Below are 13,026 nucleotides of genomic sequence, written 5' to 3'. Positions count from 1 at the left end.
GAAGGGAAAGAAAAACGAAGGTGTAAGATATCACAAGAAATGTACTCATTGCCTTATTATGTAACTGTACCCCTTTTGCACAACGCCTTGTCAACAAAATTTAATTAAAAAATTAAATAAAATAAATAAAAATCTAATACCCCACTATTAAATTTTCTCCTCAATTTCCTGACTGATCACCACATTAATTTCAAAAACAGTATGTATGACTATGAAAAGATCCTAAAAAACTGGAAGCAGAAACTGTATGGTGGCTAATTGGCTATGAATCTCCTGACTGGTCTGTTCAGGCTGGCTTTGAGAAGCCAGAACTACAGGCATGAGCCACTGGTGTCCAGCTCTTCATGTATTTATTGGCTATCGAGGAATGTCTGTTCAATTCATCTGCCCATTTGTTAATTGAGTTATTTGTCTTTCACTGTTTGAGTTATACATACATACATACATACATACATACATACATACATGGTAAACATACATATAATATATATAGGAATTCCTTGTCAGACAGTTGGCAAAGATCTTTCGCTCACTAAGTAGAGTATGTGTGTATGTGTGTGTATAATTGGCCATTGTTTTCTCTGATGTGGAAGAAGCTTGTTAATTTAATACAATCTCAATCAATTTGACCTATTGGAATCCTATTCAGAGATCCTTGCCTACAGAGTGATAGCGGGAGATGAGATTGATTGGAATATACTGTAATACGTGTGGAAATACTTTTTTTAAATCCCTCATATAACTAATAGTTCAAAAAAGAAAAAGACATGGCCAGACACATGTAATCCTACCTATTCAGGAGGCTGAGATCTGACGATCTCTGTACAAAGCTAGTCTGAGGAGGAAAGCCCATAAGACTACTCCAGTTAACCACCACAAAAGCCAGAAATTAAGGTGTGAAAAGTGGTAGAGCACTAGCCTTGAGCTAAACAGCACGCGATCAAGCACACACGCGCACGCACACACACACGCACACACAGAGCGTTGCCTCTATCTTTATCTTCAAATGGTTTCTCTATATTTTCCTGTAGTAGTTTCAAAGTCCAATGTCTTTCAGTAAGGTCTTTGATATATTTTGAATTGATTCTTGAATAGGACAAGAAATAGGAATCTAGGGCTGGGAGTATGGCCTAGTGGCAAGAGTGTTTGCCTTGTATACATGAAGCCCAGAGTTCGATTCCCCAGCACCACATATATAGAAAATGGCCAGAAGTGGCGCTGTGGCTCAAATGGCAGAGTGCTAGCCTTGAGCAAAAAGAAGCCAGGGACAGTGCTCAGGCCCTGAGTCCAAGCCCCAGGACTAGCAAAAAAAAAAAGAAAGAAATAGGAATCTAGTTTCAGACTTGTGCATATAGATGTGCAGTTCTCCAATACTACTTATTGAAAAAGCTCTCTTTAATATGTATTATTAGCACCTTTGTTAAAGATCCTATAGTTGCTGTTATGTAGGTTTATTTCTGGGCCTTCTAATCTACTCCACTGGTCTACAGGTCTGTTTTAGTACCCAGTACTTCAGAAGTATAATTTGAGGTATATACTGTGAAGCTTCCAACACTGCTCTTTTTGCTCAGGATTGCTTTGATTATTCATTGTTTTTCAATGCTTCCATATTTTTTTTAGGACAGGTTTTTTTCTATTTTTGTAAAGATTGTCACTGAGATTCTGACAATGATTTCATTGGATCTATCGATCACTTTCAGGGTACAATCATTTCACAATACTCATTCTAAAGGCTGATGGAACATAGTTGATCTTATCATCTAGTATCTTCTTTCTTGGCAGTTAATACTTCTCATTGTGAGGGTCTTTCAAGTCCTTTAATTTATTCCTAGATTGTCCTGGGGCTTGAACTCATCCTGGGCACTGTCCCCAAGATATTGTGCTCAAGGTTAGTGCTCTACCACTTGAGCCACAGTTCCACTTCTGGCTTTTTCTGGGTATGTGGTACTCAGCCTAACATTCTTAGCACTTGGGCCAGTTCCACTTCCAACTTTCTGGAAGTTAATTGGAGATGAGTTTCATAGACTTTCTTGCTGGGCTCAGATCATCTTAGCCTCCTGAGTAGCTAGTGAGTCACTAGCACCCAGCACTGTATGTTTATCTTGAATCCCTTACTTTGCTGTAACTGTTTTCTTTTGCAGCCAGTTCTGAAGCTCAAGCTCAGGGCCTCACACCCTCACTTGCTTATTCATCAAGGCTGGCACTCTACCACTAAGCCACATCTTTACTTCCAGCTTTTTGCTCATCAGTTGAAAATAAGAGTCTCACAGACTTTTTGCCTGGGCTGGGTTGGAACTGCAATCCTCAGATCTTAGCCTCTTGAATAACTAGAAATATTAACTTGAGCAAATAATATCAGTATATCCACAAGTTTTTAATGGAGCCTTTTAAGTATCCGATAAAATCTGCAAACAGGGATGATTTGATGTCTTCCTTTTCTTCTTATATATTTTTTATTATCACAATACAAAGGAGTTTCAATTTAACACATCAGTATAAAAGTACAATGTAGCACTGTGTGTGTGCGTGTGTACACAAAGGTTTGAGTACCTGGACACTGTCCCTTAGCTTTATTGCTCAAGGCTGGCACTCTAACACTTGAGCCACAGACTCCACTCTTGACTTTTTAGTGGCTGGCTGAAGCCAAGAATCACATGGACTTTTCTACCTGGGCTGGATTAGAACTGTGATTCTCAGACCCCCTGAGTAGCTAGGATTACAGGCATGAACCATAAGCCCCTAAGAATCTTGATCAATGTCACCCCTTCCATCTTTCTCCCCCATCCTGCCCACCCCAGACTTTGTTTTCCTTTGAAACAGCTTCGAACTATGAGGCCCAAGCTGGCCACCACCTCACAAACCTCCTGACTCAGACTCCCAAATGCTGAGATCACAGATGTATACCACCATTTCTGGCCTGCAAACAAACATTTCAGTAAAGGCCAGAAAGTATGTACTTTAGGTTTCACAGGCATACAATCTCTCATACCTATGCAAGTCGGCTGTAATATCTAGAAAGCAAATACAATCAACACATACAAATGGGTATTGCTAGATTACAAAATTAAGGAGCTGGTTACTTTAGCTGTTAAGCCATAGTTTATCAATTTTATGATACAGTAAAACAAGATACATAATTCACTGCATTTAAATCTCCATTGTGCATAAAAATATCTATTTCCTAGGCACCAGCAGCTTATACCAGTAATTGTCACTATTCAAGAGGCTGAAACTGGAAGTGGAGGTATGGCTCAGTGATAGAGTAGCAGTCTTGAGCAAAAAAGTCAAGTGAGAGCATGAAACCCTAAGGTCAAGTCCAAGTACTGTCCACACACACACACACACACACAACAATCATTTATGCATTGACTATTATCTACTGCATACTTTGTGCTTAGCACTAGACATGATAATAAATGAAAAAAGCAACAGTCTCCACCTCACAGAACTTAAGTGTAATAAAAATGGAAAAAAGAGGTAAATATAAATATACATTGTGCCAAGAAATTGAATAGAATGCTGTATAGCAAATAATATAGGTGCATATCATATATATCATACATGCTACTCATATATATATTATATAACATATCTGTATGTATATATAATTGAGTTGGGGTGAGAATCTAGTGGTAGGATCTAGTAGTAGAGAATCTGCCTAGCAAGACACAAGGCCTCAAGTTCAAACAGGCAACAATGGCTCATGCCTGTAATACTAGCTACTCGGGGAGTTGAGATGTGAGAATCACAACTGGCCCAAACACGTAAATCTATGAGACTCTAAACTCCAATAATCTACCAAGAAGCCAGAAGTGGAGCTGTGGCTCATGTGGTAGAGCACTAACCTTGAGAAAAAGCTCAGGGACAACACACAGGCCCTGAGTTCAAGCCCCAGGACTTGCCTGCGCACACACATAAAGAACATAAAAAAGCAGGGACAACACAACACACAGGCCCTAAGTTCAAGCCCCAGGACCAGCACAACACACAAATAGACACACACACACAGACACACACACACACACACACAGAAAAAAAACACAAAGAATACAAGCCACAAGAATAATCAGCATTTCGAATTTCAACTTTTAGATTAAATGTATACAAAAAGGGACTGGGAACATGGCTTAGTGGTAGAGTGCTTGCCTACTGTGCATGAAGCATCAGGTTCGATTCCTCAGTACAACATAAACTGTAAAAGCCAAAAGTGGCACTATGGCTCAAGTGGTAGAGTGCTAGCCTTAAGGAAAAGAAGCTCAGGGACATTGCCCAGGCCCTGAGTTGAAGCCCTAGGACTGGCAAACAAAAAAAAAAAGTACGGGGCTGGGGATATGGCCTAGTGGCAAGAGTGCCTGCCTCATATACATGAGGCCCTGGGTTCGATTCCCCAGCACCACATATACAGAAAATGGCCAGAAGTGGCACTGTGGCTCAAGCGGCAGAGTGCTAGCCTTGAGCAAAAAGAAGCCAGGGACAGTGCTCAGGCCCTGAGTCCAAGCCCCAGGACTGGCCAAAAAAAAAACAAAACAAAAAAAAGTACACAAAAAACTTTGTAACTAATATATAATGGGCTGAGCTTGTACCTTAATGACAGTGAGTATGCTTTGCATATCTGAGGCCAGGATTCAAGCACCAACACCAGAGAAGGAAAAAAAGGGGGTAGGGGAGCTTATGTTCTCATAGCCTTTAAAGAACGTATATAAAAGTTTATTAATATGTAACATATATAAAATATATAGTTTATTAAGTTCAAATTCCAGTACAGTCATTTAAAATCAAATGCTCCCTGGGTGCCAGTGGCTTGTGCCTATAATAATACTAGCTACTCAGGAGGCTGAGATCTGAGGACTGCAGTTCAAAGCCAGCCCAGGCAGGAAAACCCTGTGAGACTCATCTCCAAATAGCCACCAGAAAACCAAAAGTAGCGCTGTGGCTCAAAGTGGCAGATCACTAGCCTTGAGCAAAAAGACCTCAGGAACAGTGCACACCCACAACCGACCAAAAAAAAAAAAAAATCAAAATCAAGTGCTCTTAGCTAGGCACCGGTGGTTCAGGCCTGTAATCCTATAACATGCTAGACAAGCATTCTACCAGAGCTACAATTCCTAGCCCACATAAATGGCTTAATATGTTGATATACATTTAAAGCCATTTTTTACTCTAAGGAAATTTTACCTTACAAGTCAATTAATTTCAACCTACCACCATAATACTCATTTCAAAGCATATATAGAAGGCTGGAGGTTTGGCTCAAAACAAGCTGTAAGTAGAAAAAGGAGCAAGAACACAGGCCCCAAGTTCCAGCACACACACACACACACACACACACACACACACACACACACACACAAAATAAGTATATAGCCTTTAACATCTTATCAACATGTTTTGGACCATGAATTACAAAAGTAACGATAAAAGCAGCTAACAGAGGCTGAGGATGATGCTCAAAAGTAAAATCACTGGTCTAACAAGCACAACACTCTCAGCACCACGCTTACCACCAATTTAAAAAAAAGCTGGGCACCAGTAGCTCACGCCTGAAATCCCAGCTACTCAGAAGGCTGATACCTAAAGATCACTGTTCAAATCCAGCCCAGGCAGGAAAATGTGTGAGACTCTTACCTCCAAGTAACCACCAAAAGGCTGAAGTGTAGCTGTGTCAAGTGGTGGAGCCCAGGCCCTGATTTCAAGCCCTAAGACTGGCATTTAAAAAAAAAGGGGGGGGGGGGCAACAGACTATAAACAAACAGAGGAATTATGTTTAAATTAAATGAATTTGCTGGTGGCTCACACCTGTAAACCTAGCCGATCAGGAGGGCTGAGTTCTGAGGATTACCATCCAAAATCTGTCCAGGTTAAGAAAGAAAATCCTTGAGTCTCCTATCTCCAAATAGCCACCAAAAGCCTGAAGTAGATGGCTGTGTGGCTGAAGTAATAGAATGAAAGCCATGAGCAGAAAAAGTTCAAGGGACAATGCCCCAGACCTTGAATCAACGCCCTAGTACTGGCACAAAAATAGATGAGACAGACAGATGTATTCGGTAACACAAACTGATAGTAGCAAAATGTACCTTTTTTAAATTAACTTTGAATAGTCATACAAAAGGATTTCAATTTAACGTGTCCCTTTGAGTACAATGCATCTTGTCAACCATTCCAAATTTACCTACTACATCCAACTTTTTTTATTTCCTAATTATCAACAAAGCTTAATATAAAGGAAAACAGGAATTCAAATACGATAAATGCTATATTAAGACATTTTTCAATTTCTAGGATATCTGTTGAGACCATATTTTAAAAAGGATTAGTCCTGGGGCTGGGGATATGGCCCAGTGGCAAGACAGCATGCCTCGTATACATGAGGCCCTGGGTTCGATTCCCCAGCACCACATATACAGAAAACGGCCAGAAGTGGCGCTGTGGCTCAAGTGGCAGAGTGCTAGCCTTGAGCAAAAGGAAGCCAGGGACAGTGCTCAGGCCCTGAGTCCAAGGCCCAAGACTGGCCAAAAAAAAAAAAGGATTAGTCCTTATTTTAGGGTCTGTAGCCTAGTTCTAGACAGACCTCAATGGCCCTTCATCTGTAGACAAAATTATTTGTCCATATACCTGTTCTGTTTCCATAAGATTTTTTTTTTTTTTGGGGGGGGCCAGTTCTGGGCCTTGGACTCAGGGCCTGAGCACTGTCCCTGGCTTCCTTTTGCTCAAGGTTAGCACTCTGCCACTTGAGCCACAGCGCCACTTCTGGCTGTTTTCTATATATGTGGTGCTGGAGAATTGAATCCAGGGCTTTGTGTATACAAGAGGCAAGCTCTCTTGCCACTAGGCCATATTCCCAGCCCCTGTTCCCCTAAGATTTTAAAGCTTGAGACATTTTAGCTAAGAACAAATGACAAAAAAGGATGTATAAAATATTACCAATTTTTATTGATAACAATAATTTGCGTTCTCCAAGATTTTTTTAATGCTGCCAGTTTAGCCTCAAACTATGCAGCCTAAGCAACTCTCAAATTTGGGATCTTGTTGGGCGCTGGTGGCTCACACCTGTAATTGTAGCTACTCAGCAGGCTGAGATCTGAGAATCCCAGTTAAAAGCTGACAGGAGCAGTTAAGTCCCTGAGACTGTCCAAAATAAGCCAGAAGTTAAAACCCTGGCACGTGGTCGAGTACTGACCTTGAGCAAAAAAGCTGTTACAGTACCCAGACCCTGAGTTCAAGCTCCAGGATCAGTGTTAGAAAAGGGGGGTGGGGGATTTCCTGTCTCAGATTACCAAGTAGCTGGAATACAAACATGTATGCCATCCATCACCATGCTTGCTCTGCTCCAGAGATTAATTTTTGTTTGGTGCTTTTTGTTTCATTTTTTTTTCCAGTCCTGGGGCTTGAACTCAGGGCCTGAGCACTGTCCCTGGCTCCCTTTTGCTTAAAGCAAACACTTTACCACTTGAACCATATTACTACTCCCGGCTTTTTCTCTTATGTGGTGCTGAGGAATCGAACCCAGGGCTTTCATGCATGCTAGGCAAACACTCTTCCACTAAACCACATTCCCAGCTCCTGTTGTCATTTTTTTGTTATTGGTGTTTTGAGTTCGAACTTGAGTCACACTTCTAGTCTTCTGCCAGATTATTGGTGTTTTTTGGTCAATCCTGGGGCTTGGGACTCAGGACCTGAGCACTGTCCCTGGCTTCTTTTTGCTCAAGGATAGCATTCTACTTCTTGAGCCACAAAGCCACTTCCAGCTTTTTCTGTTAATGTGGTGCTGAGGAATCAAACCCAGGGCTTCATGCATGCTAGGCAAGCACTATACCACTAAGTCACATTCCCAGCCCTTCTGCCAGATTTTTAAAAATAAAATTTCCCCAGAAATCAATTAACTAGAGAGCACAAAGCCCTGAGTTCAAGCCCCCTTCCCGGCCCCCAAAAAAAAAGTGTAGCTAAAATACCCCTACCAAAAACTCTTAAGCCTGACATAAAAGTCATATTATCCACATGTCCACAGATTATCTATTTAATGGTCCATCCCAGCAGATGTCTTTTTTTTCTTTTTTTTTTTTTGGGGGGGGGGGCTAGTCCTGGGCCTTGGACTCAGGGCCTGAGCACTGTTCCTGGCTTCTTTTTACTCAAGGCTAGCACTGCCACTTGAGCCACAGTGCCACTTGTGGCCATTTTCTATATATGTGGTGCTGGGGAATCGAACCCAGGGCTTCATGTATACAAGTTAATCACTCTTTTTTTTTTTTTTTTTTTTTTTGCCAGTCCTGGGGCTTGGACTCAGGGCCTGGGCACTGTCCCTGGCTTCTTTTTTTTGCTCAAGTCTAGCACTCTGCCACTTGAGCCACAGCGCCACTTCTGGCCGTTTTCTGTATATGTGGTGCTGGGGAATTGAACCCAGGGCCTCATGTATACAAGGCAAGCACTCTTGCCACTAGGCCATATCCCCAGCCCCAAAGTAATCACTCTTGCCATTAGGCCATATTCCCAGCCCCCCCAGCAGATGTCTTTAAGTTTCATTAATATTTATAAATTTGACAAGAAATAGGATTTATCTTTAAATAATTCTAATTTTTTCAATACCAACTTGGATATACATAATTTAAAACCAGGCAAGGTAGACTACAAACATAATTCCTGCACTTGGGAGGCTGAAGCGGGAGCATTATAAGTTCAAGACTAGTTTGAGCTCATGTCTGTAACTCTAGCTACTTTGTTTGGCTTTTTTGCCAGTCCTGGGGCTTGCACTCAGGGCCTAAGCACTGTCCCTGGCTTCTTTTTGCTCAAGGCTAGCACTCTACCACTTGAGCCACAGTGCTTCTTCTGGCTTTTTCTATATATGTGGTGCTGAGGAATCAAACCCAGGGCTTCAAGGCAAGCACTCTACCACTAGGCCATATTCCCAGCCCAACTCTAGCTACTACTTAGAAGGCTGGATCTAAGGCTCTCCATTTTAACACCAGTTCAGGCAGGGAAGTTCCTAAGATTTTCTCTCCAATTAACCACCAAAAAGCTGGAAGTTGGTCATGTGGGTCAAGCAGTGGAGCACCAGCCTTGAGCAAAAAACTAAAGGGCAGAGCTCAGGCCCTGAGTTCAAGCTCTACATGCTGACCTGCTTAAAAAAAAATTAATGTGCATAATTTTATTTCTTCTCTTGGTTAATCAAATACTGGGAGATGAATTTTAAGCATATTATTCTGGGACTTGTACTCAAGAACTGAGCATTGCTGCCCCTTAGCTTTTTGGCTCAAGGCTGACCCTCTACCTCTTGATGGCCACATCTCCATTTCTGGTTTTTTACTGGTTAAATGAAGGGAAGAATCTGAGACTATCCTGTCTAGGCTGGCTTCAAACAGTGATCCTCAGATTTCAATCTCCTCTGTAGCAAGGATTACAGGCATCAGCCACAGGCACCTCCTTTAATTCAAATTAAGACTGAATCTTTGTACAGCCTACAGGGGAGGAAAAAGACAGAGAACCAGTAATCACTGAGGGAGATTACAAGAAATATACATAACCTACTTGAACTCAACAGGTTTTTACCAAACTAAAACTATCATGTTCATTCTCAGGCTCCATCCATCATAGCCATGGATAAATATTACTATGGTGAGATACAGTAATACCCTCTGCTCTCAAGAGAATTAAAGAATTTTATGTTTGGGCTAGGTGCTGGTGGCTCCGATCTGTAATCCTAACTACTAAAAAGAGGCTGAGATCTGAGGATCCTGATTCAAAGCCAGGGCAGTAAAGTTGGTGAGACTCTTATCTCCAATAAACTACTCATAAAAATTGGTACCGTGGCTCTCAAGTGGCAGAGCACTAGCCTTGAGCAAAAAGAAACTCAGGGACAGAGATCAGGCCCCGAGTTCAAGCCCCAGGACTGGCACACATACATACACATACATCATACACATACATCATAGACACAAACACTCTTATGTGTAAGACAGACACAGCAAAGGAAAAAATGAAAAATTTAAAACTACAAAAGTTGTTTTTTTTTAATGTAACTGGGGCTGGAAATATGGCTTAGAGGTAGAGCGCTTTGCCTTGCATGCATGAAACCCTGGGTTCAATACCTCAGCACCACATAAACAGAAAAAGCCAAAAGTGGTGCTGTGACTCAAGTGGTAAAGTGTTAGCCTTGAGCAACAAGATGCCAGGGACAGTGCCCAAGCTCTGAGTTCAAACCCCAGGACTGGAAAAAAAATGTTAACTGGTAAATATCCTGGAATATCCTGTGTAAACCCCATTCAAAAACCCTCTAAGAGGGCTGGGGATATGGCCTAGGTGGCAAGAGAGCTTGCCTCGTATACATGAGGCCTGGGGTTCAATTCCCCAGCACCACATATACAGAAAACGGCCAGAAGTGGCGCTGTGGCTCAAGTGGCAGAGTGCTAGCCTTGAGCAAAAGGAAGCCAGGGACAGTGCTCAGGCCCTGAGTTCAAGGCACGGGACTGGCCAAAAAAAATAAAAAACTATCTAAGATACTAGTGTTTAGGATACTTTAGACACCACTGTCTACTATGGAGTTCCAGGAATTTCTCAGACAACATTGACCAGTAGTTTTATGATCTAGATGCCATCTCTTTTCAAAAGAATTAAACTTTAGTTTCCTTCCACACTATGGCTACAATTTTCCTACTTAAAAATCAACAAAAAAATTATTTTCCTTATACCAGACAGCAAAGCTATTCCTATTCCAACTTAAAGTCAAAATCACACAACTCACATCTAAGATGTTTACCATATCCTAAACGATCTGTACCAAAAATGAAGTTATCTCAAAATGCAAGTCATCTTAAAATTCTAGAAAAAAATTAGGATACAAATACTCGAAATTATGGTTTGGATATGTGCAAATGTCTATTGTACCTGTCAGGAAGTACATGTGCACCTGAAAGTAAATTAGGGCAGGGTACTAGTGGCTCAAACCTGTAATTCTAGCTACTTGGGAGGCTAAGATCAAAGGATTCCAGTTTGAAGCTAGCCAAGGGAGGCAGAAAAAGTCATGGACATTCTTATCTCCAATTAAGCAGCAAAAAGCCAGAAGTGGAGATGTAGCTCCAAGAGTAGAAGCCCGACCTTAAGGGAAAAAAAACTAACAGTAAAAGGCTCTGGGTTCAAACCCAGTATCTGAACAAATAAAAAAAAAAAATTAGAATCCTTCCTCTTATTACTTTTGGACATTAAATTAAAACTAAAACGTAAAAAAGAAATGGGATCACACATTTTATAAATTAGTTGAGTATTAGAAAACAGGTTGTTCTGAAGTTGGCCCAAATTTCACACACAAGTTCAAAACCCACATAAACTTTGTAAATAGTGGTATGTCATCAAGTTTTTGCAAATTATCTTATCTAGTTTACTCCTTCCAACCTAGGCCTTTGGGCCTAGATACGGTTAACTTGCAATATAATTCGTTTCTTTAGACAGACATACCATCTTGTATGGGCCAAGAATAAAACAAGTAAAATATGGCCAGAAAATGTACAAGGCTTTTTATTCCAGGAGACAGGACATGAACTATCCAGGATGAAATCTCCGATATAAAGCTCTCCTTTAACAGAATTTGCCATTAAAAAAAACGAATGGTACGCGAAGAAATTTCATTATCTAATTTATTTTTTTTTAATAAAGGTAGGAAGGTTTCAATCATCGCTATCCCAGTTCATTTTCTGCTATTTAAGGACTGGCAGATGGGTTTAATACACCCACACGCCCTCAAGGGAGGGAAAAGCCACCACCCTCTTCCCAAGGAGTTTAATGAAAATGAGCAGGTTACAAGGGAAAAAAAAAAAAAAAAGAGGCCTCGGCCGCACACTGGAAATCAAAGAGGGCGGCCAAACCACTCCAGCCCCGAAGCCCAGCGTCGTCCTGCGACGCCGCCTCCCCTCACCTTCCCAACAGGGCAGAGGGGCGAATAGCTCATTAGTGCCTTCGTTAATTGACACCTGTAATGAGGAAACTTTCTGAGTGCTCCCAGGCCCGGCCAGGCCAGAGCTCGGCGGCCGCCGCCACTCGGGCGCCCAGGTAACCAGGCCGGCCTGGGCCTGAGGCGCCGCGACGGCCGCACCATCACGCACCTTCCCCGGGCCGCTAGGCCAGCACGCCGCCGCCCGCCGCGGTCGTCGCCTCCCGCAGGCCTCAGCAGCCAGGGAAGGCCAGAATGCGGCGCGGGGACCCCAAACCGAACCCCCCAACAGGCCGCCACCCCGGCTACTTACTTTCATTTAACACCTCCACCAGGTCTGCGCAGTTCTCACACATCGTTCGGCCGCCGCCCCCCCCTCCCCCGCTAAGGTTCGCACTGACTGAGCCCGGCCGGCGGGGGGGAGGGGAGAGAGGCGGAGGAGGAGGCCGGCCGGCGGGGCGGGGAGGCGACGAGGGCGGGCGGCGGCGGGGACTGGGCGGGGAGCCGGAGGATGGGGGGGAGGGGGCCGGCGGTCCCCGGAGCGGGCGGGGGAGCGGAAGGGGGCGAGGGGTGGTGCGCAGGCCGGAGGGGCGCGGAGGCGCCGGCGGCGAGGAAGGGGGGGAAGGACGGGGGAGGGGAGAGGAAGGGGGCGGGAGAGAAGCAGCAGAGTCACTTCACCACCTACAAGACGCCGCGGCCACCGCCGCCGCCGCCGCCATTTTAATACAGCGCTCGGGCTGCGCTCGGCTCTTTCCGCCCAGGCTAAGGAGCCGACGCGAGGCGCCTCGCGCTCTCATTCCCCCTCCCCCTCTCTCTCCGCGCTCGCTCGTTCTCCCTCTCCTCTCCACGCTCTCTCTCGCTCGCTCTCTCTTTCCTCCCGCCCACCCACCGCTCGCTGCGCACACACGCCGTAAGCCGTACGCCGCGCACCCCGCCGAGGCCGGCTCACCGCCCTCCCTTTCCTCTTCCGTCCGGCCTCCCCGCCTTCGGTCCACCCCCTCTGCGTGCTCGCCCTTCCCACCCCGCCCAGCCCGGATCTCTGTCAGCGGCCGGAAGGGAAACGCGAAGCCACCCCGGCCGCGGGGGGAGTCCGGGTGAGTGGAAGATGGCGG

At 44.0% G+C, this 13,026-nt stretch overlaps 1 protein-coding gene across 3 annotated transcripts in view; it reads right to left on the bottom strand.

Annotated features, from left to right (window-relative positions):
• Usp34 (ubiquitin specific peptidase 34) overlaps window positions 1-12,800 on the bottom strand; it is a 226,835-nt gene extending 214,035 nt beyond the window's left edge. For 2 of the 3 annotated variants that reach the window (XM_048352847.1, XM_048352848.1), the window contains exon 1: window positions 12,228-12,800. In XM_048352847.1, the coding sequence (XP_048208804.1) occupies window positions 12,228-12,270 (43 nt within the window). In that variant the 5' untranslated portion in view covers window positions 12,271-12,800. The remainder of the gene's footprint in view (window positions 1-12,227) is intronic. The other variant, XM_048352849.1, reaches the window with a different exon arrangement.
• Window positions 12,801-13,026: the final 226 nt, after the last annotated feature.

This window comes from Perognathus longimembris, chromosome 8 (genome assembly GCF_023159225.1).
Source record: "Perognathus longimembris pacificus isolate PPM17 chromosome 8, ASM2315922v1, whole genome shotgun sequence".
NCBI classification, from domain to species: domain Eukaryota; kingdom Metazoa; phylum Chordata; class Mammalia; order Rodentia; family Heteromyidae; genus Perognathus; species Perognathus longimembris.
This window is presented reverse-complemented; position numbering and strand designations above follow the sequence as displayed.